This window comes from Phaethon aethereus, assembly GCF_964289735.1.
Source record: "Phaethon aethereus genome assembly, chromosome: 2".
Classification (NCBI taxonomy): Eukaryota; Metazoa; Chordata; class Aves; order Phaethontiformes; family Phaethontidae; genus Phaethon; species Phaethon aethereus.
In genome coordinates this window covers 137,624,074-137,649,702 of record NC_138582.1, presented here as the reverse complement: position 1 = coordinate 137,649,702, position 25,629 = coordinate 137,624,074, and the positions used below count along the sequence as shown (strand labels likewise).

The window sequence follows — 25,629 nt, the reverse complement described above, 5'->3', positions numbered from 1 at the left end:
TATATAAAAACTGTGTACAAAGAAACATTATTTGGGTTGTAAGGTCAATTGCTCTGAAGTTAGGCCAAGTGAGATTTATGATTGCTTGCACGATGGACTCCTTTTGCATATGCTTTAAGATAGAGTTGTTAATTAAATGAACATCTACTATTCTGGACCTTTGCTTTTCTCAGTATAGAGAGGGCCAGGTTCAGGTTGCAACTAAACCAGTCATAAATGCTAACTTCAAAGTTTCTACCTAAATCTAAAAAATAGAGGAAATTAATATTCCTCTAGCATTTCTCTGTATATAATTTTTTTTCTGTTATCCTCTTTTCTATAATGAAAACTAATCCTGAACATCGTGAGCTCTGTTATTAAAAGTGGTTGATACAAAGCTGGCATTGTGGAGCTTTAGATTTCTTGTTTCTTGAATCTTAATTTCAGATTAAATAAAAATGTTTATTTTTCTTATTGTTGAATTAATAACATCAACCAGCAAGTCACTTATGCATTGCAACTGGCCATGACAAGCCACAGCCAGAAATTCAGTCAGAGCTCTGATCCAAATATTAAATTGCATGCACTATATCGTAGTCCCATAGAACAGATAACAGTCATGTTGAAACAAATTTCTCTTGAGCATTTCCAGACACAGTGAGGATGCAGGAAGACCCAGTACAGCATGTACAAAAAGAGCATCCTGGTTTGAAGGGGTCACAAGGACTATTCCTGCCTGTTTCTTGGGCAACTGAAACAGAATAAGATGCAAAAAAACACTGTTTTTTTACATCCCCCTCTACCTGCAACCACACACCTGCTCACTCACACCTGTATCAGCCCTGCAGGCCCGTGGTGGATTTCACACCTCTTGAATAAGCAGCTTGCAAGTCTTACTCTGATTTGTATAGATTTTATCACTAAGGAAATTTGTTTTATTAATAGCTACCACCACCAAAACTCATCTTCAGTTTTGAAATGAGTTTTTTCTTTACCTCCCTGCAAGCACTTGTCCCCAGACATGTTTTCTAGTCAGATCTGAGCATTAAGTCCTTGCAAGTGTTGTAATAAATATGTGGATTTACTGTTTGAGTTCAAAAGGGGTATGAGGAAAAGAAAATCAAAGCTTTTTGTTTGTGATCTTTGTTAAAAAGACTTCCAGGTCATCTTTGAGCTGCACCAAGTTGGGCTAGGTGCATGCAAGGGCTTATCACCTTGAGATGGAGTCACACAACACCTGGGAAGGAGACAGAAGCCACCCTTTCCACTGCCACTAAGGATTTGTATATATGGACAGGTAGATTGAGTTTATTTGTGATGACGTGCTAGAACAAAGCGCAGTCTGGTAAGACGCACAAATAGCTAAAAGGTTAGAATGAGCAACTGCTGTTGACTCCTTGAGTCCAGATGAGTTCAGGAAACCATTGTGCATTCACTGTAAAATATCTCTTCAGGTTGACAAAATGTGGATCTCCAAATATACATTTGAACTTTAATGTGAATTTCATTCACAATTTCTAAACTTATTTTACTACAGCTAAGAGAAAGGTTTGCACTTACTTGGCCAAATTTTGCTTATAGTTCCAGAGGTATAAATCCATTCCATCCATGGGATTACTTCAGATTTTGTCTCTGTGACAGTATGGTAGTATGTCTGAATAAATGGCAAGTGATATGATTGCTCCCAGGGAGACCAGCTTATGGTCAAGTACCTGCTTAGTGAAATACTTTATTTGCTTTGAGTGTTATCACTAACGTTTTTGGCTACACTTACAAACCTGTCACCTGAAACACACTGTATTTTCAATTCAGTGCCAGCTGCCTATGTTTAGACCTTGTTTAAGTTAGTAACCGGTCACTGAGGAATTCAGAGGTCACTGCAGACAAAATCTGAATCATTTTCATGTCGATATAGCTGTTGTACTGCCTCACCTTTCTGTGTATAAAAAGATACAAGAGTATATCCCTGGAGAGAAATTAAAAAATGCTCTGCATCCCTTTGCAGAAGTAAGGTCATAAATATTCTCTGCTCTCTTTACTTTCTGACCATTCCTGATGGTTTTAAAAAAATCTAATTCCTTGACAATGTTTAGTTTCATATTAATATTTGTTCATAATTATCCACCCAGTCATCCAGTAATTTCACTTACATGCTTCTATTGTCTTTAATCACAAATGTATTTATTTGTCATCTTATTTAATAACAGTCTCTTTTATTAACACAACATTTACTTTTATCCTTTCCCCAATTCTCTCATGTCTCATTTTTTGTCTTCTTTCATCTTTCTCTCTCATGTGTAATTAATTAATTAATCCCCTCTAACATAGTGTCCTGTTGTAATATTCATGTAAAAACAGTGGGAAGATGCTAGAATTTTGGTCCATGACCGTTTCTTTTATGAAATGAAATCAGCACTTTGGCCAAAACTAAGAATGACTAAAAAGTGCATCCTTCTCTGCTGGAGTGACCACCATATCCCCTGATGAGTGGAGCTGTTCTGAATTTGATTTTTTTCCTTGTTGAGCTTCTCTATTTATCTGTAGTGAGACAGTCAAAAACCTTTGTTGTCAAAGGTTTCTAAGGGGCTTTGATATGAAGTTTGGATGATTTTTGCCCAAGTTTTCAGGTGGTGTGGCTCTTCAGCTTTGTCAGAAGGAAGAATAAATGTAATCCTGGTGTTGCAGTTTGGTATATGTTGTTTGTTAAGTTTCTGGAGCCGCTGGGGAGCTTTGAGCTCTGACAGCAGGTTATTTTATTTCTAGTTGTTAAAACTCTGGAAGGAGAAACAGTAGCTATTCTAGTAGTAGGTTTTCAGTGTCTCCATTTAGAAAAGCCAATATACTGCTTTCCTTTGAAGAAGAAATTACTGATGTTGCTCAAGAAACAATATCTTAACACTGAATGAATTATTTTTGCCCTGTTATGAACTTCCCACTTTTAAGGAGAATGACTAAGATGACTGTGGTAATGCAGCTGTAACAACATCTGGAGTCCTCAAATTACCTTGACACTAGTTAGCTGCATTTAGGTCTGAGTGTAGCACAGAAATGTCATTGTTTGTCTTGATGTTTCTAACTTTCAATGAAGACCGATTATTTTAGGTCTGTCAGCTTCCCTTAATACTGCTATCATGCAGGAGAGAGAGTGATCATTTGCTTACCTACAGATCTTGCAGAATCAGATCATTTCTGAGTGACTCCATTCCTCACTCTGAGAAAATCTAGAAAGTAGTACTCCATGCCTGCTCAGCCACCTGAAGGTGTTTTTTACCCAGGCCTTGTTACGATGCACCTGCATGCTTATTTCATTGCTTTAAGTTTCCCTAAGAAAAGGTAGAAAAACACTGGGTGAAGAATTTCGTGAGAGTTTCTGGAGTGCCAGTTCTCGAGCAGTAATTAGTGGGTCATGGCTTGGCTGCAGAAGCTCACAGAAGGCCTCCTTCTGAGAATTGTGTGTCAGAAGACAGGAAAGACAGGGATGAGATATTTGATATTATAAGAAAAGATTTTGTTCTCATATGTGTTTCTGTGGGGAAGAATTTCTGGGGAAACAGAGAGGCCACTCCTATTCCAATTAACTTGATCCAGATCACAAGTTGTATTGTACATGAAGCCCTCTCATTCACCCAGGAGCTGAACCTGGACCTAACATCTAAAAAAAAAAAAAAAAAAGAACATCTGTACTCTCATTCTTTAAAAATTTTACGTATCTGTGATAAGGATGGGTCATATACTTCATTCTGAGGAACAGCCAATAAAAATATCTTCTACATATTTCCACCTCCTGTCCATCAGAAAAAAGCGGTGTCAGTCCTGCCTTCACCTGAGACCCATGCAGTTCCCCATCACCTTTTCTTGTGCTCCAAGCACGTTAAAGCTCTTGCAAATTCTGCTGTGTAATGACATGAATGACAAGGTTCTGACATGACTTCTCCATTTGGGAAGAAAGCTGGATAGAGTCACGTATGTCATTCAAATGGTAGCTACAGTGTCTTTTAATCTGTGGGGTTCTACCCACCATTTCAAAGCATCTGTATGTCCTTTTAATAGTACGAAAAGAGACAAAGAGGCTGTTGTATGGGTTGAAATCACATCCTTAATTCTTACATGTTTTTATAAGAGAACAGCATAATAGAAAGTTGGTCAATGTATTTTACTTGGAAATTGCAATTAATCAGAAGACTGTAAGGAGTCAGACCCCAAACCTAGTTTCAATACTGTTTCCTTTAGTGAGTTTTACACATTACCTTTTCAATAAGTGGTGACAGGCAGTGCATTTCTGGGTGATTATAGCACATGTCAGGTGGGGTTAACAGGCACAAGGCCAAAGGGAAAGTGAGTAACTACTTGAGATGTACAGTAATCCCTTAGAAATGCACTGCCTTATTCCCTCCTGATATTATAAAATCATGTTTATTAAACATGATCTAAATCCTGAGGGGCACTAGGCCTCTGATGCTAATACTGAGTTCACCAGGAGACTTGATGCCAAATTGGTTAGGAAATAGAGTATTTACCTTCAAGTATATCCACCTACAAGCACCCATCCCTGATATGCTTATTATATCTATGTCCTTAGTACTGGAACGATGAATGATCCACATCTGGAGGCCAGGTCTTTAGACAATAGTGTGTGCTGATTAACACTGGCTAAAGAACTAGTCCTTAATTTAATGTGATGTGTTGATGTGGCAGGGTCAATAAATGACTGCAAATAAAGTGAGAGCCTTAATTTGTAGACTCTGAGAAACTGTATATGTTGGAAAGATCGTTCAGTCCGTGCTGCTTTTCTTGGCAGAATTTTGTAGACCATCTTCAGAAAATGGCAGTCAGTTCTCAGCTTCTGAGTGATGGGCTTTAAATCAGATTCTTTGTGTTAGTCTCTCGGGTCAATTCAAAATTAACTGACTTGGCTTTTCATCAGTTAAAAAAAGAAATAAGACTAGATCTTCCCATCAGATTGTTTTCAGTCATAACTCAGTGCCCACATTTCAGCTATACTCATTTATAACAGCAGAAACTGAGCCCCACATATTTTGAAAATGTGTCAAGTTGATTTTATAGGCAGTAGCATTATAATAAACTTCTCCAAACTTAATCAAGCTCACTGATTTATTTGGATAGTCAATAGTAGTATCTGATTTTCATTCCAGTGTGGATTAGAAACAAATTCCTCATACTTTGAATTATTTTTTTTTATCAGATGTCTTGTTTTCTAGCCAACCCCTTACTGAGTCTGGACTCAGATTTGGAGATTTAATCATCTGTAATTTGTAACATCAGATGCATATATTGTATATCAGTTTAAACAGGCAACTTGATCAGATTTGGAAGAAGTTATCATGATAACAGGACTACCACTTGCACTATCAGCTTGGCAGATTTCTATGTGGGACAGATTTTCAGTAGATAATTATCAGTCTGGTTAGACTGTCCCCATAGAATCCCTTTAGAGGGATTTTTAATTTCCAAGGGAAAAAAAAGGAAAGAAAGAAAAAGCAAAAAACCCAAAGCCCCTCAAACTCCATGGAGAATCCCCTCACCTCCTAGGTGAAGCAACAGCCTTTTTCAGGGAGATCTGAATCCAAGTTTCTGAAAAGCCACCTTGCTGTTTGCAGTTCTACATTTCCCCGCTTGGCTTCTGCTTCCTGATGCAGAACAGCTACATGTTCCTGAGAAAAACATTGAAGAACTCTGTGGGATGAATAATCTTGCTTCCTGGCCAACTTTACTTGGTAGGGGATTTACTATATAGGAAGCAACATTAAAAAAAAAAAGGGAAGATGGCAGGACAGTGGAAAAATTATTACTTGGGCCAGGTGATAGATGGGTTAGAGACGAGAGAATGTGAGGAAACAGAAGAAAAGAAGGTACAGAGCAAATAGCTAGTAAGAACAGGGCTAAAAACAGTTTTGGGAATATCCAGAGGTTCCTGCTTTGATTCTGGCAGCTGAAATCTGTGGTTGAATATTTTCCCTCTGAATCCACATGACAGCATTATAACAACTCTGAAAACATCATCATTGTTTTGTACATTGCTATGACCTTTCCTGGAGGATGCAGAATCCCTACTGCTTGATAATACAAGGTACAAAAGAAATCCCTTCCTTTTTTTAAAATATGAATTAGTTGGGAGAGAATTTGGGGGAGTCTTTTTCCTCCATGTGTTTTCTCTGAGGAACATTTTGTCAGGTGGCCAGTGCTGCCATTGTGTGGTGGAGGTGTACAAGTTCCTCCTTCCCAGAGGACTAAGCAAATGCAATGGAATCTATGACAGGCTTGGATATACATGTATCTCAAGAGAGTTGAAGATGCCCAGACTTTCCTCCTGAGCATTGTCAAGGTGGCTTTTTCCTGTAGTGAGACAGGTTTGCATAATTTGGTTTTCAAAGAGGTATCCTATGTATCCTTGAGTATGTACTTACTAGAGACTTAATAAGTTAAGTTCAGTGTAGCAGCTAAAGAGCAGCTAATTATGAAAAACATATTACTGTGGAACTAACAGGCATGCAATAAAAACATCTATTACATAAATTGTTAATCCATAAAAAATGTGTTTCTGAGACCATTGGTATTTATTTAACGTACAATTACTGTCTAATTTAATCTAAATTAAATGCCTGCTTGAGACATGTAATTTGAAGTGTTACTGAGCTTCCTTCTCCAGTATTAAAAGCAAGAAATCAGCAGCTAATGCCTGGAGGCCAGATGGCTACCATTTAAATTCAGGTACCTCAACACTAACATTCATAATTTCAGCCATTTGGAAAATGTTTTTCATAAGAATGTATTTGGCATTAAAATCTCCCTTTCCCCCTCACTCAGTGCCACATCCTGCCAACCGAGTCAAACATCTGACTTAATCCAAGTTAAGTTTTGATTGAATAAAGGGTCCTGAATTAAGACCTGAGAAGAAAATGTGTTTTCTTATCATAGAACACAAGCTTTGCAAAATGTTCTAGCTCCTGACAGTGCTGGAAGGGTAAATTATCATTTGACTCCTGTATGGACATATTTATTTAGGACACGTAGCCTGATGACTCAGGAAGTTATGTAAAAACTGACCCAGTTAATTTTAGATGCTATTGTTGGAAGAATATCAATGAAAATTAATCAAATAGTCACGAAGGAACCACAGGGAAGGAGCGCAGAACACTGGTGGGTAGACTTTTGGCAGCGATCATTGCAACAGTTTTAATGAGAGGAAAACACATTCTCAAGTAAATTAGAGAGTAATGACATGATTAAATGGTAAATAACAGTTAAATACATGCTTGGAGGTCCAGGACAGAGACTGTGGAGTTTTTGTGTTTTGCGTGTATTCCTCTGCAGGCTGCTCTGAGTAGCCAGAAGAGCTCACCAGAACTCTGCCTGTAATTTAAGGTTGGATTGTAGCTTTTAAGATGCTGAAGCTGAAAGAGCTGTTGGGGCCCTGCTGCTGAGTCTGAGAAAGCTGAAGCTTTCTCCATAACTCCAAAGCTTCTCCAATGTTTCGGTTGTTGACGTGTCCTTGTTCCTCCACCAGCCGCCTCCCCTAAGCAAGGGCCAGCGCCATGACTCTGCTCTCCTCAGCCTGCTGTCACTCAAAAAGCAACTGTGCAGGAGACATCTGCTCTCCTTATGCACAGTGGGAGAGAGGGAAGAGGCTTGTCTTCTGCTGAGGCAGGTTTAGTCCCTGCTAACTGGATGTTTGCACATTTGCTGGTGAGCAAATTGGAGTTCTATATATGATTGTTTATGCAAACAAGGAGTGCTGTGGTGCTGGCTGGGAGTGTACCCCATCCATATGGTTCCTTTACCTGTCTGCTGAGGAAAGGATGTGAGAAGAATAACATTCACAAGTTGTCTTCATTCTCAAATGTTTCTTTCTCAAAATGGGAGGCTGTACATACAAACTGACTTGCTAGCTTTACTTCCTCTAGCCGTACTACACAACACGGTTGTGTGATGAGTCTATTGGAGGGGAACTGGCCTGGGTATGAGGTCTCTTACCTGCTCTCTGTTTACCACTTTCCATTTCAGGTTGTCAGGAAAAGGATACCTCAAAAACAAAAATAGAAAACTTAAATAACTCCTGGTTCTCTTTTTATAGGGTTTAACATTTTCCAGGTTTTCAGTAAGTCCGGGTAGAGTATTGTTGCTCCAGCAACTTTGGTCAAATGACCCAGAAGCTTCACCTATGCCATTCCTTGCTGTTTGGCAGAACTAGAAGGAGCACATGGGGAGCTTACCTGTTGCAAAAACAAAACAAAACAAAACAAAGCAGGGCTCTTGGTGTTATGCTGGAAGATCAGTTCACTAAAAGCTGAATTACTTAGGTGGTAATTCAAATGATCAGCACATCGTGTCCTTCAATAACAGCCCGGCAGCTTGCTCATTGGTATAACACAGTATTAGTTTTCTCTCTTTCTGCCTTCCCACAGTAGAATATTTTCTTACATAAGGCTGAATATTGTATCTCCTCCACTAATAGCACTGGAGGAAAGGAAAGGGTATAATTAAAGAGTACATGTTATGTCTTTGTTTTAAAAGTTTATATTTTTACTTCAAAGGTTGGCAGATAAGAGCTCATATACTGTGTATTTCTCCAAGACATAACATGGTTTATAATGGTTTCCATTTTAATCTAGTCTTTTTTGCTTAGATGTACAATTGTGCACCCACAGGTTTTTGTCAGGAAAATGTAAACCAATTAGTGAGTAAGATTTTGAGAACTACTTTGTAGTGTTTTAATGTTGTTTCTTGTGTAAGTCAAAGGTTTATCATTGTCTTTACTAGGGTCATAGCAAATTAATATTAAATACATTTGCAAATTCTACCCTGGATGTCTAAATATTGGATCTGTGAAGGAAACAGGTACTTTTAACATTTAAATTACAGAAATTATGAAAATAAAAACCATGCTCACAAATTCCTGGCACAATGCATGAGCTTAATTTTTTAAAATTCTGCTGCTTCTTTGAGATACAAATTCACTGAGCACATCAAAAAGATTTGAGAAGTACCCCTGTGTGTATAATCTTCTCTCACTTATTGACTGAGAAGATTAAATTTTAAAATACTATTTCTTTTTTTAATTATTAACTTGTGACGTTTTCACTCGTGTTTATGGACACAAATAATTGTGGATACTGCCAAGGCCATTTCAAGCTCTGATTAATAGATGCCTGTCATTGAATTAGGCATACAGACCCTAAATGGCCCGAAGGCACCTGCAGCCTCAAAGAAGCAATGCCCATTTAAGGCTGGACTGAAAATCAAGCACTGATGTTTGAACACAACTTTCCACTTTATAACTGAACTTTTTCTGGTTTTATAAAATGCCACTAATCTATAACTGTTATGCACCACTGCAAAAGCCTACAGTTTCAGAATATGACATATCCAAACTGAAAACATCTTTTAAAGCCAGCATCGCAGCTGGCACCTCTGTCAGCAGTCACAGTAGAAGGGCCAAGAACTGCTGCTGATTTCTAGAAATTCATGTGAGTTGGAAGATCCAGGATTCAAAATGCTTGTCTGACTCCTTTCTCACCTTAGAGTTGGTCAGTGGGGCGTCAAATATGTGCTTGATCTTCTTACATCAGGGGAGATGACTGATTCTTTTCATGGTGCTTGTTACTATTTTCTTCTTGTTTTTCTTAATTATTTGGCATGAGCTACAGCCCATCTTAAAACCATTACTTGACCGGGATTCCTTTCTTTCCATTTTGTTACTTCTGCACTCCAGGGGATTTCCTTGAGGAAGCTAATATCTTTCCTAGGTTGCTGCAGTGACACAGGTTCCAAGTTTCTTTGTTAAGAATTTCCATAACTCATTCAGTCACAGGCAATGCTGGTACTGTTGGCTAAAGTTATTTCCTCCCTTTCTAGCAAGTCACCTTGACTTTCTTGGGGTAATTACACTGAAGAAAAGTCCTCATCATGTTGATTTGATTTGGCAACACTGTACCTTGTTACCGTGATCTCTGTTGGGAAAGATGCTTTCTGTATGGCTCATTGCATAGATCCTGACTCAGCCAGGGATGATTATTCTAACACTGATACTAGGGGAATCATTAGGAAACCAAGCAGACAAACTGACATTGTAACAATATCTACAAGTTATATTATGCATAGTTGCCTAAAAGAAGAAAAAGGCATTGAGTCTTTAGATTTATTGCCACTCATACCTCCAAAAATTACGATGTGGCAGTAGCAACATTTGTGGTCATACAAAATTTTCAAAATGTGCAGGGGAAACATGGTAGAGCTTTCCCTTCTTCACAGAAGCTGTATAACATGAAGGATAATGGTGTCTTAAAAGTGCAGTTGGAATTCTCACAGACCCAAATGGTGAGTTGTATCTGTGGGGAGTCTGTGCCTGTTCATTCTTCTTCATTTCCTTTAAAAGCTGTGTGTACGACTCACTTTATGCTGTTGGCACTCTCTTCTTATGAATCTGAAGATCACATGTGTAACATGCAGACAGAAATAAACCCTCTAGGTAAAAGAAAGTAGAAATTGGCTAAAGATCAAAGGTTATCCTCATTCCACTCCTTCCTTCGCTTTTATTATCCTGTCTAAATTTGGTCTTTTGTAGAGAGGATTGGGTGGTGAGTTTTTTTTTTCATGAGGAAAGGTTGAGCTTAAATGAGAGTTTAAGATTTTATTTGTTTTTCAACCCTGTATGAAATTCGAACTACAATGTAGTTACTTTGCTAGAATCAAACCTGCAGTTCTTAGGTGGTATAAAAGATTGTTGAGTGGCTTAAGGAAACTGTTTCACCTTAATTGTTCTGTGGTCATCTATAGATCAAGTGGCAAATAGATCTTTTTTTGTTTTATTTTCTTTTTTTTTTCTTTTTTTTTATTTGTCTGAACAGCTAAACCAAATCTGGTATCATAAAAGTCCCTATTCTAAAAGCAGTTGGGCAAGTGCTTAACAAAGTCCTAAGATGTAAACAGAACTAATTGTGTAGTTGTTTGTTTGCCAGATGAAGCCTTAAGTCTGTGTCTTGGAAAACTCCTCTAGAAATATGCTTTTTTTTGGTAGTTTTTAATTTTTTATTACATTCTTCACTGGAACGTAATAAAAAGATATTGATTTTCCTGTCTTCATCGAGTCCCAGGATTTAGCAGGTACCTTCTAAATGCTTGATTTAAAGCTAGGAAATGCACTGGAATGAGTAGTGATCAGTGATCACCAGTAGAGCAACTAGAACAGATCAAGCAGAAAAGTTAAGAACAAGATGTGAAGGGTATTTAATTTCAATAGTTTCAAAGCTTTACTTCTCGTTACTCACTTAAAGGAGATTAATCAAAAACAATAGCTGTCCCAGGAAACTACTTCAAAACTTCTCTCCAAAATCTTGTATCCAAATTAATACATTTTCTTGCAATTTTTTCTTGTCGTTAAAAATGAAATAAATTAATTTTACTCCAATCACAGGTGAAAACTTTGTGGTAGTGTTTATGTAGTTACAGATCACCACATAAAACGAATTACCATCTTTTTTGGCTGTGGTGCAGAGTTGCTTAGAACATTGGTCAGGAGTGAGCAATACTGGTAGAGATATCTATGAAGTTCTGGACAATTTCAATTTATATCAAAACCTTGAATCAAAATAAGTCATCCAGTTGCTTGTGCTGCCTTCAAAAACCCTTCAAAATAGAGCTAAGAGGTAACATATGTTTCCACTCGTTTTCACTCCATGGTTGTACATTATACTCAAACCCCAAGTACAAAAGAAAAAGCAAATTGTAAATAAAAATTTCATTTGAATAATACAATTACTTTTTATTAGAGTATCACAGCTTAACTACAAATATTATTTGTCATATTGACGCCATAAGTGACGTTATGGGTTAACATCGTAAGTGACATAAGGGTTACGTCAGATATCTATAAATAACATGGATATATGTTACACTGATGTGCAAATAGGAAGAGAATCTGGGGTGATAATGGTTAATGATGGTAAGAAGAGAGACAACCTCATGTTTCAACTAATCTCCAGCTATTAGGGATCAACATGAAGGCCATTATCTCACATCTGCCTCATACAAAATTCCGTATACCTAACTCCAAAGCATCTGGTGTGGGCCATAGTCAGAAACAGGATACAGGACTAAATATATCCCATGCTCCCTGTGCAATATCCTTGAGCTTTCTACATTCTCATGCAGCAGATGTGAAATATGCCAGTAATAACTGTTCTGCTTTAATTATTTGCACTACTGTATTTGAATACTAGGTTTCGGTCACCTAACCAAGCAATTGCTGAAGCTAGCGGATGGCCGTGTGGTGCTGGCACTGGAGGGAGGACATGACCTTACTGCCATCTGTGATGCATCTGAAGCCTGTATAAACGCCCTTTTAGGAAATGAGGTAAAACATAAATCATAGTAGGTGGAGAGAATGATCCAAGTTTGCCGAAACTCCCATCTTTGATTTTCTTTTAGCAACAATAACATCAGTCCTTTTTTCATTTGGTATAGAAACCATGCAATTTGAAAATGTCTCAGAAATGAGTATACCTCAGATGAGCTGGCTTGGATAAATACTTCTAAATTAGATTATTATATAAATCCTTTAGTGTTTGCCTAAATTATTCCCAGTTCTGAGTACAATTTAATACCTCAAAATTGCTTTTGGTTATATTGTGCTGAACACCAGACTTGACATCATTGATAGTCATTGGTGTGCACATCATCTATCAGGATCAGACCTTCCAGCCAGTTATCATGGAAAAAAAATGGCTTTTGCAAGGTACCTGGTGGTCTTAGGAATTGGATATTGCAAAGACACATTTCTTGCCGTGTTTTGACACTTCAACTGTTGTGTGAAAGAACATATTTCAGAGGATTTTGAAATTGAAGAACATGAATAAAAACCTGTCCAAGACTTCCAAAAAAAATTTTTTTAACTTATAAATGAAAATTGAGGTTTATCTGTATGTAATTTAAATGGAGTGTCCAAGAGTTATCAAACTCTGTATATATTATTTTAAAACTTTTGAGAGTGGACTATCAGACTAAGTAAACATGTGTACATGCTATTTATGTACACAAACACAAGATAAGCATTCATATTAGTGAAAATTGGTTTTGTTGTCCACTAGAGAATATCTTTTCTCCTACAACTAAGGTGAAAAGGAAAATAAGCTTGCTGAAGGTGCAGCAAAAATCATTTATGAAAGGGCAAAAGTCTTTACCATAAATTGTGAATTTTGCAAGATCTTCTTATAAAGTGCAGTGTGTTACTTTTTTTTCCCCAGGGGAAGTGGTAATAGCTATATAATGTCTCCAATCACATGTACTAGTGCCAAACTGCAAGGTAGTCTGCCAATTCCCTTCCACTTCAAGACTTCATACCTATGTGAATATATGTGAAGTAATGTCTCTTCTGATGTTCTTTTTAACCTGTGCTTTTTATCTTTATGACCCATTGAGAGAAATATTTTTATGCTTATTATTTTTCACATTATACATGTGATGAATAAAGTGATAGCTTTTTCAAAAATACTCTCAAAAATATAAAGAAGTAGACAAGTCCACCAAAAAAAAAAAAAAAAAAAAAAAGCTTTCATTTGGTTTTAGCTACTATCACCTTTGGCAAGTCCCATAAGGAGAATTTTCCAGTGTGGTGACATGCACTATCGAAATAGATGCTCAGCTCAGTGTTGGTCCTTTTATTTAGGTGCTGAAATATGGATTACAAAACATAACTTGAGGCATTTGACAATCTTCATGAATGCAGCATTGCCTTCCTGATCAGCTGCCATTCTAGGGCACTCTCACTGATATTCTCTGTCGTCATCTTCCCTGTGGTAGTATCTTATGGCATCAGTGGCTTTTCATAGCTCTTCTAAACCCATTCTCTGAACTTTACACCCTTGTGGGACTAATGCAAATGGTACAATGTTGATGATATGATGTGTCTTCCTCTGTGTAGATGCCTGGGTTCCTCTATTCAGTTATGACCATTTGGTGGTGCTACCCATTTATGAAAACTGCCTTGTTTTGTCTTAACACTATATGACACCCAACTATTTCTGCTGTCACTGACTAACCATTATCCAAGAAAAAGTACCAATTGTGAGAAAAAGGAATGGGATAAGTGTACTGGAACAGAGACTTTCTTCCATTTCATGTTAGAGTAACTAGAGACTGGGAAATTAAATAAATTGTAAATCTATCTGTTTGAAAAATATAGCAAAGCAAGTTTCAGGAGAGACAAAAATTCAATAACTGAGAATGAAGACAAATACAACCACGCAGCCATTTTTAATTTACTTGGAAATGAACATGATTATTAATAACTTGAAACATCTCATGCAATAAGCATTATTCTCACATGCCCTTACTCAAAGCTTTGTCTTCAGGGACATGCATTAAATGGTCTGGTGCAGCAGAATTTCAAAGAGAAAATATGCTGTGGCTGCTAAGAAAAGAAAAGTACTCCAGAGCAGATGTTGTTACCAACACTACCATAAGAAACTGATGGTTGCTTAAATAAGTAAAGGTGCTGCTGAGAAGCAGATGCTAATGAGGAAGTCTGATACCTAGTTAGCAGTTAGAAATCAGCACGTCCGTTGACATCTATAGATTTATGGCAATCTATGCCACATGGCCCATAGCGTATACATTGCCTGATTTTGGCATAATATTCATGAACTTGCACAGCAAACTCCAAATATGTTCCTGCCAAGGACAGAAAAAGATGTTTTTCTTCATACAACCAATTATTGTAATTTGCGGATGCATTCTTCCTTGAATGCAATTCTTTACAGGTGATTAATAGGATAATTATAACGTATTATCTGCCCTTCACTTTTACAAATCAAGGTATGTAGTGCAACCCTTCTTTAAAAACATTGGCAAGATGAACTTCAGTTTCTAAACACTACACATGCAATTGAACTCAAATTAGAAAGGTTGGGAAAGGCCTTTGTAAGGTACTCTGCAGTTTGTCAGATGTATTTATTCATGTGCTGAGGATTAGAATTCATAAACATTTTGCAGGGGTTTTTGAAAACTTTTTCTTTTCTTTTGTTGCTTTTGGCCAGGACTTGTCAATATAGAAATTCACTGCTTCGTACGTCCTATTACCAGTGGAAAAGCCTTTTTAAAAAAGAGTAATTGTAAAACTAGACACAACTTCCAATTTTCATGGAGAACTGGTTTGATATGTAGAGGTAACATCAAACTTACAAGTGAAAAATGATTTCTTTTCCTATTTGTCTCTGAATAACAAAAAGGAAAATAGGTTGGCGTCCAAAATAGATATATTTCACTCTTAGTTATATGTGGCCTGTAGCACAATGGTCTGTTTAGCAAGATCATTTTTACTCTTCTCTTAACAAATGCAAGTGGAGCCACTAGGAAAAGAATACACTATCAAGTTAATCTTCTTTAAATAATTTGAGCATGGCACAGGAAATTCCTGCATACAGTTGTTGATTTTGAAGACTAACCAAAAAAACTATTAAAAAGTTCTCTTTTTCTTGGAAGAACTCAGAATTTAAATGAGCTATCATCCCCATCTATGTGTGGTCAATGCTTCTGAACTTCTCTGCAGAAGTACTTTTGAACAATAATTTCAAATTTTAACAGAAACACAAATGGGATTATAATTGTTGGTTTTCTCTGCCTGGAGGTACTTCTACTGTTAGTTATTTCTTTCTAAGACCCAGTTCCTAAACAGAGGTGCCTAGTGCCTTTTTAGATAGCTTAGGGTTTCCAGGACATTGGCCCAGGACTGGTAGATCTAACACAGAGCTTAGAGGACATCCACACCCTTGCTGAGTGGCAACTGGAGGTCCGGCAAGACACCCTATAGCATCTGAAATGGTTCAATCTGGTTTGTTTGTGTGAATCCCTCCTTAAATGATGAGAAGACTAAAAAGGAAATTATAGAGGTAAAGGTAAGGATAAAATTTATAAAGATAAAATTATTAATTAGCAAGGTTACATGTAAAATTATTTTAGAAAGAAAATATTTCAAGATCTCAGCTTTTCTTGTACATGCTTCTGTGTACAAGCAGAAAATTTCCATGTCACTTTGAGAAAAATCCATTTGACCATTTGCAGAGCTAATTAGGAGCACTGTAGGTTATCTCCTTGGAAGGAAATCTTCCTAAGAGGTGAGAAGAGATTAAGCAGCTGGATTCCCCTGAAATCCAAAATAAAAACATGGAAATCCTTCTGGCAGGTAACAAGGCAGGATGAGCATCAGTTGCTTTACAATACCCCTGAACTTTCTTGACATAATTTGAGAACTTGTCTATTAAAAGAGCATCTGTCAAAACAAAGGATGTGGTGGACTCAGATAATTAGAAAAGAGATATTGCTTTTAAACCTAAGCATTTCTGAGACGATTCCATACTCTTGTGCTTAAAATTGAATTCTCTCATTTCTTGTTATATTCTTTAAATTTTTCTACAGTTTTTCACAGATTGGTTGTATAGTTTCAAATACTTATTTTTAAAGCGTATATGGATAGATATATCACTTCAATTAAGAAAACTATTGAATTTTAAGATTTGTATGTTATTCCAAGAAGTGTGTGAAAATTTGGTTGAATATTGAGATTTTTCCCTAGAATCTTTGTCCTGGACAATGGAAATTCCACACTATTTTGTCCTTCCTAGCTTCAGTGCTATAAGACCTCTGCTATATCTTTCGGTGCCAGTTGGTGGTAAGGCTGCTCTATACATACAAGGACAGGTTCTGGTTTCTTTCCTCCACATTAGTTTTGAGGAGGCACTACCTGTATTTAAAAAGCCCTCAGGTGCAAGCTTTCCTTGAGTTCAGTATCCTAAATCCTGCATCTTATTTCCAACACAACTTCATCTGGGGTTCTTCTGCAACCAGAGAGAATGAGGAAGGATTCCTTCAAGCACAAAACTCTGAGTCAAAAACTAAGGATTTAGTTCATCCTTCATCCCATCCCTTTTCAAGCAGCCAGGTGGGATAATTCCATGGGACATAAAGTCAGTCTAACGTCATGGTCCCTCTGAGCTGTCTACAGGTTTGGGCAGTGCCTCTTAGCTCTACATGGTACAGCACTTTTCCGTGGTCTATAGCAAGTGATAATTGGTTACAGATGGGGTCACGCTCTTCTTTGCATAGAGGAAACAGAGAAGTGCAGTCCACAGTGTGCTTTGCCCAGCGGGACCCTGCAACAAAGGCATACAGAGGATGCATGTCTGCTCTCGTTGACTGTGGCAGCCAAGGCTGAATTTGGCCCTAAGTGCAAAAACATTTCTAAGTGACTAAATTTAACATCTTCTAGTAAATACTATTCTGGCTTGAATTTCAGTCTGAAGCAGAATTTGACAAAACATTGTGATTGGTTGGCTCCCAAGCATGCTTGAAAACTTATACTGGACAATTTTCTTGCAGAGTGTGAAGTATGTGCTTCTTTCTTGCAATCTGTTGAGCTGGCATTTAGGAGGGGATGGTAATTTAAGTGGAAAGCTCGTACTCTGCAGCTTTCCTGCTGATGATGAAAAGTTGGCATTTTTCTCCTTTGTGGAATTCAGTGTGAATCTGGGGCTTCTCGCCAGCTAAGCAGTGAGCTTTGCCAAGAGGGCCTGGACTGTGTTAAAAAGGGGTTATTTGCCAGAACAGGTAAAGTGTTTCTCTCTCCAAAATAGAAATATTTATGGAAGTGAATATGGCCTGAGATCAATTTTAAATTGCATGGTAAACTTGGTCACAATCTTACATCCTCATTGTTAATCTGAGTCTAATACTAGAAAATAATTAACATTGAGTCTAAGCCACCTGTCAGCTGCTGCTTGCATAAACCCGGAGTCCAGAAATTGGCCCAGAAATAGAGAATTAGGTGGAGTAGGAAACTGGAGCAATGTATGTGCCAGAGGTCAGCATGGTGGCATCAAAGTCCCCAAGGTGGACAGTGTTAGTCCGGAAGTGGTTTGGCCAAGGAAGCGGAGAATATTCTGATTCCAAAGTTACATCTGTCCAAGGCATTCCTTGTTTTTCGGGAACTGGTAGGTGCTAATGACCCGTTGTGCCTTTGAACCTATTCCCTACTGAAAACTGACTCACTTATGTACCGCATTGTAACAACGGATCACAAAAAAAACCCTGCCTAAAGTGCTTATATATAAACAGAAAGTACAGAAACTTTGAGAAGATTGCTAATATAAGAATGCAGAGGACCTGTGAGACCTTTGAACTTAGTCCTCTGTAATCATAGGCAACCCTAAGAGCAACAAGTCTTGGTACTGATATGCTTTTTGCACAGTTTATCTGGGAAAGGGAGGTTGTAGCGCTTCCTCCGGCAACCTGGGCTTCCTTGAGGATCCTGCCTGTCTTCCCCCCTTCTGCTTCTGTCAGGACTCTCCATGCTCCTTACCTTGTGTTTGCAATTGCCTCACTTTTCAGTTATCTCTAACTGCACTGTGCAATAACCTTCACTGAAGCTAATCTTGGTGCTTTAAAACGTGACAGTGCTAAGGACAATACAGATATTGCTAGATTTTCTAGATTTTCCAGCTCAGTACAGACTGCTGTAGTTTCAGATTCTCTCTTCATTCCCAAGGGTCATTTCAGATCACCTTCTGAGCACATGAATTTTCCATCGTTAATTCCTTCTTCAAACAGTTGTTGATATACCTGTGGCAGATTTTGGCGACCCAAGTGATTTTTGCCCATTTACATTGTTTTTCCTACTTTGAAAATGATTAGTGGACACAGTTTCTACTTTCATCTGCTACTTTCGGCACAAAAGCCCAATTCAGCCATGTAAAAGCTTTGAAAATGTGACTCTTTGTGTCTGGTCCAAACTGTCTCTCTAGTGGTTTGGTTATTTCTGCACTGACTTGAGCCGTTCGTCTCTGAAAGATTTCTTTTCTGACAGTGTATTTCCAGTGCTCTTTTCAGCTTCCTTTCTGTTAGCCTCCAGATTTAATAGACTTCATGATCTGAATGCCAATAAGTGTAGGAGGGAAGGTGATGGTGCCATATATGCCAGGTGTAGAGTAATTTCTTTTGTTCACTGTTGGGCCTAAATGCTGATATTTTCCAGGGACACCCCTATGTCTATACAGTTGTATCCAACCAGTGGATAACTGCCAACAGAAACCATTCTTTTGAATGCAGTCTCATTTCAAAGTATATAGAAATAGCTGCCATGACCCACTGGCTTTATTTCTACAGTGTTTTTGTAACGGTACTGCATTTGGGCTGAATAGGTTATATGATGTAATGAACTTACTTCTGGAAGCCAGTAAGGTTTCCCGGATATGGAAGAGGATCCAAGTTCTGTCTGGCTGTCCCTAAGGGTGAGGAGGTAGAACAGCTCTGGAGCAGAAGCTGAGCTTGGGGTACAACATGAAAGTTTCGTGGAAAAACTTGTTAAGGAAATGATCAAACACGACTATTATATTCATGTCACTTACAGATCTGTTAGTAGAGATAACAGATGGAGTAAGGGTTGGCATAATTGTTGGATGTCTGACACTTTTTCTTCTTTTCTTTAATAATTCATCATCTTATCCCAATTTCTAAAAACACATCTGCCATTTCTAAATATTAATCTGATATGGCTAATATTCAAATATAGCCTACTCGTTAAACAGTTTATTTCTGTATTGATAAATAAAGAGGTGTCATTTATATATTAGGAAAAATCAAGACAATTTTTTGGCTCCCGCAAAAATCCAGCTCTGAAGAAGGCAACAAAATATACACCTTTTAATAGGAAATCTCCTTTATCTATCTCTGCATCAGTTGCTCCCAGCTTAATAATTAGTACAAGAGGTCTGCAGAGAGAATCTCAAGGTACTCAAAGGGAAAAGCAAGACACAGCTCTCAGATCTTGCAGTCTGGCAATTTCATACCTTGTACTATTATTCCTACTGTTATAGCCTGGAGTTATTTTGTCCTACTTCAGCGGACTGAATTGGTTGTCAAAGCCTTAGGAATTAGGAAATTGTCAAAACAGAACCTTAACTTACTGTTCACTTCTCCTTCTGTGTTCCTGCACCCAATAAGACGAAAAAAAACTTCAGGATTTTGTCCTTTTCCTGGACAAATAATAGATTGCTTTAAACAGAAAATAACAAGTGATAAAAGCAAGTGCTGTTTGTCTACATAACCCAAGGTATGGATTATTAAGATTATTATACTGATTATTGTTCTAAAATCTGTGAAGCTTGATCTGTTGGTGGGCGTTTTCATAAATATACATTTTTCCCCCAGGTACCAGCAAGACTTATCAAATAGAGTAATCTGTGAAGATGGTGAAGTAAATGCCATTTAAGAATTGCAAATGTATCTGTAAATATTATTTTTATTGTAATTGCTCTCTTTATTCTAATCCATGATATGTATTAAACAGCAACAATCTTCCTTTGCAATTTGGCCTCCTCAGTAGCCAAGTAGAGTTGGGACCCTACCACCACTTCTATGAACACTTGCTCACTGCCCAGAATGGAGTGATTTATGCTATTTAAAAAAAAAAAAAAAAAAAAGTGCTATTGTTTGTAGCCACAAGGAAATCTTCCAGCTGCAATCCCATATGGGATTCTAAGGAAATAATGACATGAACAGCCCTATTCACTTTAGTTACCGGGACTCCTAAAGAATGGTGATATTTGCAATGTCTTTATCACTGACAGGCATTCACTACTGATCATAATGGTAAGGTCCCAGAAGTTCTGGGATTTGTAGCTGAGCTTGCTTAAAATAGAACCACTAAGGGTGTATCTACACTGCAGTTACTTCCCACTTTGTGTACTGATTTTATCTAGTTAGTAGGTAGCAATGCAGCGGTAGCAATCCGGAGGACAATATATGATGGCTACTGAACTATTAACTTCACAGAGGAAGCTCCTTGGGTGGGCTTCACTTGACCTAGTTTAAAGTAGACCCAGGCACGCTTAAGAAAGGAGTTTTGTCTGCAGTACAGATGTCTCCTGTCAACGATGGTCAAACTTCCTTAGCTTTAGAGAAGAGAGATTGGTATTGATATCACTCTTCCTTGCCTACCTTGACGCAGTTGCTATTACTGGCTCTGCAGGAAGCAGCCTTAGCAGCCTATGTAGGAAGCGAAAAACTGGCTGGACTCTAAGCATCGTTCAAGAAGAATATAGTTATTACAGTACAAGAAGAGGCATTTAGCCCAGATGATCTTTTACCCTTTTTCTGGGAGAAAATGTATGGAAGGTGGACAAAAAAGCACATGTGAATGCATTTCAGAACACAGTTTGCTTGGTCTATCCATTGCATGGCAACAATAGTAACTGTGCAGTAGCTGAACCCATCTTTCTGCTAATTTACTATGATGCAGCCCTACTCAAACAACATACAATTAAAACTGGCTAACTAAAATGCAGCTCACTCTATAAAAAACTTACTTAGAGAACTCTTACTGCTGATCTGCATAACCATTTTTTATCTACTACTTTATTTGAAATTAATGCAAAGCTAGTAAAAGCAGCTGTGTTTTATGGTTTTCCCCTATAAATCTTAAAATGTGTAAGATGGTTAGATGTAATAACACCAGAAAAATAAAGATAATAGAGTGCACACTTCGATTCCAGTGTGGCTTCAGCAAGGTTTTGTTTGGAGTGCCCAGCTGCGTATACAGACGCAGTGGAATTTGGTTTGTGAGGAACCTACAAAAATTACACAAATAACTAGCATTTTTTTAATGAATAATACACAGACATGCACCTGCTTCAGAGACTCCATAGATTAGTCTTGCAGCCAATAGAAAAGCCCCTTGGAATTCAATTACATGGCTGGAAAAGAGAAAACAAAATCATGGCTATACTTTTAGAACTGATACCAGCAAAATGTTAACCAGTTCTTGGGCTGAGCTTTTCCTGAGGATTAGATTGTTTCAGTTTGTTTTACTTCCCTGTGGCTTATTGAAAATTTATATTATTCTATTCTATTCTTGCAGCTGGAGCCTCTCCCGGAAGATATTGTGCACCAAATCCCCAATATGAATGCAATAGCTTCTTTAAAAAAGACCACTGAAATTCAAAGTATGTTTCTCAGTTTGGGTTGGTGGGTTTGGGGTATTTGTTATTATTAATTAATGTCATAGACATTAAACTATTGTTTCAGAGAAAAGAGAGGGCAAATGTTTTATGTGTAAACCAATAAGCCGTTTAGTGCATATATAAATGCTTTTATTTTTCTTTCTTTGACATCTCTTAGTTTCTGCTGTGTATTTAGCCCTGAAAAGATAACCCATTGAAATTATTTAGAGCTTTCCAATTCCTGATTATTCCCAATTCTTTCCATTCCACAGCAGCTTGAATGAAATAGATGTTTGTCAGTGAGAAACGGGAACAGAGAGGTAGATTAGAGCTCTAACAAACAGTTTCTTCAGATTCTGTTTGTGCAGCCCCTTTAAAGTTACTTGCTTTGAGATGTATAGGAGCTTGTGATAAAGTTCAAAAGCAGAAAATGGGCACTGATCCATGGAACAATGCTAACAAATATGTGATTTTATTGTGTTTCTGATGCAGAGGGTACTTGATTGCTTCACTTTTGTGCCCTGACTCCAACCTTTTACTACCCAGATGCTTTTTTAGGGAATTTGGTCTCACAGAAAAATTTCTTCTTTGCCATCAGTTGCCTTAATCCAGCTGAGCAGACTTCCCTTAAATTCTCTAATCTTCTGCTCTCTGCCATTTTACCGAGGCAATGGGAGCTTCCTGACTTCTGCTGTTTGCTGGCTCCTTAACAATAACAAATGGATAACAAATGTTTTGTTTCATGTTAGATGAATCACAAATAATGGGGATTCATCTGTATAAAATAAATGCAGTTTTTAAAAGGGACGCCATGTATTATCCATTGATCATGCAGTAATAATCAATATGATTTTAGCTGTGAAGTGACAATTAAAATTCATTGTAGGCCTATAATTCATCCCTCATATGCAGTAGTCACTCAGATATGTAAATGCTCTAAGTAAATCAGCTGTATATGATAAATTCCAGTTAGTCATTTTGCTGGGTGGTATGTCCTAGGGTAGCTCATGAGTTAGTATCTTCCTTAAAATTCCCTGTTAATGATCTGGAAGGAATCAGCGAGTTAAAGAAATTCATGTACTATTCATGTACTATGAAAGATAGAGCAGATTTGCAAATGATAATAAGGACAGAAAGCTGCACACAGGCCACAGACATTAAGAAAGAATATTCAATTCTGTTTGAAATAAGACATGTATTTAATGAAAAAGGATCTGAAGCAAAAAAGGGTGAATTGAGAAAAAAAAATTAATACTGGCTCCAGAAAGGCATAGTGCCTTACTAGAAATGCACACAAATCACTGCAGTTCAGAAAGAAGGCAATGGTTTTAGGAACAAATATAGTGTGTGTGTCTAAAAACACAGTTCAGAGCTCTGCAGAGTGGCTTAACCTTGCTTGTTCAGAACAAGGTTAGGTTTGAGCTGAGCTGGTATGGTCACGGCAGTCCAGTGAGCTATTCTTCTGAAACCTAAGTCGGGCTGCTCAGTGTTTGGAGTTATTTACACACAATATTCTGGTTTTTCTTGCAGCTATTACCTAAAAGGTTATGCATACATTATTTTGTCTGGAGAGAGACCAAGTGTTAGAGAGGAGTATGCCTGGATGACAGAAAGGACCACTGAAGAAGTTTAGTGCAGCTTTATGGAGGATGCATATTTAGAGAGAATTAAGAGAAGCAAGTAGATGTTGAATATTACAGGGAGTTATGCAGGCTGAAAAGCATTAGGCTGTGGGGTAGCACCTCAAGAGATGCTGAGAAAGCCCAATTTGTTTGGATGATTGCTTGCATGTATATTGAGTCTATTTCTGTGATCCAACTTTGATAACAAATACTAGCAGTATTTTAGACAAAAAAAGTCCCTTCTCTGTGTTTGCTGCAAAAAATTGAAGATACAATACTTAGTTAGACAATGAGAGGAAACAACTTTTTTCTAACTAGAATGGAATTTGTATAAATGTTTTGTTTGTGACAGTGATCCAAAGCTCCTTTGGAAATGTAATACATTTGGAAGTAGTAGTCCCACACCCATGTAATATGCTATTTCTAAACAATCCTCTTCACTAGCTTGAATACCACCCCCAAACTGTTTTTTTTTCAAGCAAGCCATGGTACAGCATGTCCAAATCTATCTGTGAAAGGCAATCACAAATGCCTGTAACAGTCACAGAAACACCACTTTTATTATTTCCCGGTAATGATCAGTGCTCCCACAAATCTTTGAGGGAGACTTAAGCACATTTTCATGCTGAAAGCTAAAGCATACCTAGAAGACTGATTTGGTTTCATTGTTTGCTCTTGCAAGCCGTGGTTGCTCTTCAAGTTTTGTATGAATGAAACCAGCAGTATGCTTCATTCTTTCCCCTGAGCTCCACCAAGTTCTTCTCAATGAATGTAACAGCACCAGTAGAACTTCACATTCCAGTATAGCACAGTAGAAATTACATTTTCAGAGATGTGAGCAGTTTGAGGCAGATCTTTTTGAGCTCATTTAATTGTCAATCCACAGCATACCTCGGGTTTCTAACAAAGCTCCTTTGCAGCTGCGTGCTGTGATTGCCTCTCCGTTCCACAAGACTTTGCCTGCAAATCTTTTGGTTGAGCACACATGCAAGCCCTGTACGTTTTGTGCACAACTTATAAATGGTGTTCTTTATAACAAGAAGCTTGCAAAGCTGTTCTGCTTACCACAGGTGTTTGTAAGGTACAGCTTTCCAATTTTAGAGAAAAATCTGCCACTGCTTTTTCACAAGCACCAGAGAGCCCTCTTTTGCACGAGGTACCCGCTGCTACCTGGATGCTATTCCTAATTGGCACTGCTTTAAAATTTCCTCCCACAAGCCACAAACACCCTGCCATGCGCTCCTCTCCTCCAGGACCCTCCGCTGCAGCATCGGTGCTGCCACCTGCTCCCCGCCTGCCTCTGCTCTCCCTCGCGATCGCCGAAGCCCCTCTCATAACACAATACGCGACGCAGGGAAACGAGGAAAATCACGGACCGCGTGGGAGCGAAGGGTGGTTAAATGGGCACAGAGAGCCCGCTAATACGCTTGAATTGGCCCTGAGTTTTAGTGTTACAAGAAAGTCAGGATTCAGGGGGCAGCTGGTGTGCGAGCCTGTGTGTGAATGAACGACTGCGATGTAGCAATCCTCACTGATGCTGTTTTATTGTTGCTGCAGGAGAGCAACACAGTGGTAGCTGGTTACTAATATTTTATTTTATGAATAAGAGCCCTTGAAAACTCCAGCAGTGAACATGGGTTCATTTCTTTTATAGGCAAGAGGGGGTATTATTCCCATGCCAACAGATTTGATTTTCTTGCACATCTGTTTCTGCAACAAAAACCCCACCCACCCTGCGAACATTTAGCTCATAAATTATAGGGTTTGAATTGGGTGTATATTGCAAAGACTGACTTTTGCACATATGATCTGTGAGAACATTGTGGAATGCTCATATAACTTTTTTGTTTGTTTTTAGTGTATTTTTTTAATGAATAGAGAATATGGTCTCTGAGCACAGTAATAATAGAGAATATTTTTGTCTTGTTTTTATAAAATTTGCCAGGCTCCAATCATTGAGCCTACTGTTATGTACATAACTTTTTAGCTGTGTCTTTCATGCCTTTGGAGCAAAGCCAACCTCC

General features: G+C 38.0%; 1 protein-coding gene across 1 annotated transcript in view; it reads left to right on the top strand.

Moving 5' to 3' along the window:
- Positions 1 to 25,629, top strand: part of HDAC9 (histone deacetylase 9) — a gene marked incomplete at its 3' end in the record, with an annotated part of 225,766 nt that overhangs the window by 189,218 nt on the left and 10,919 nt on the right. Inside the window, exons 21-22 of the mRNA XM_081996501.1 lie at positions 12,216 to 12,349; positions 21,902 to 21,986. Coding sequence (XP_081852627.1) covers positions 12,216 to 12,349; positions 21,902 to 21,986 — 219 coding nt within the window. The remainder of the gene's footprint in view (positions 1 to 12,215; positions 12,350 to 21,901; positions 21,987 to 25,629) is intronic.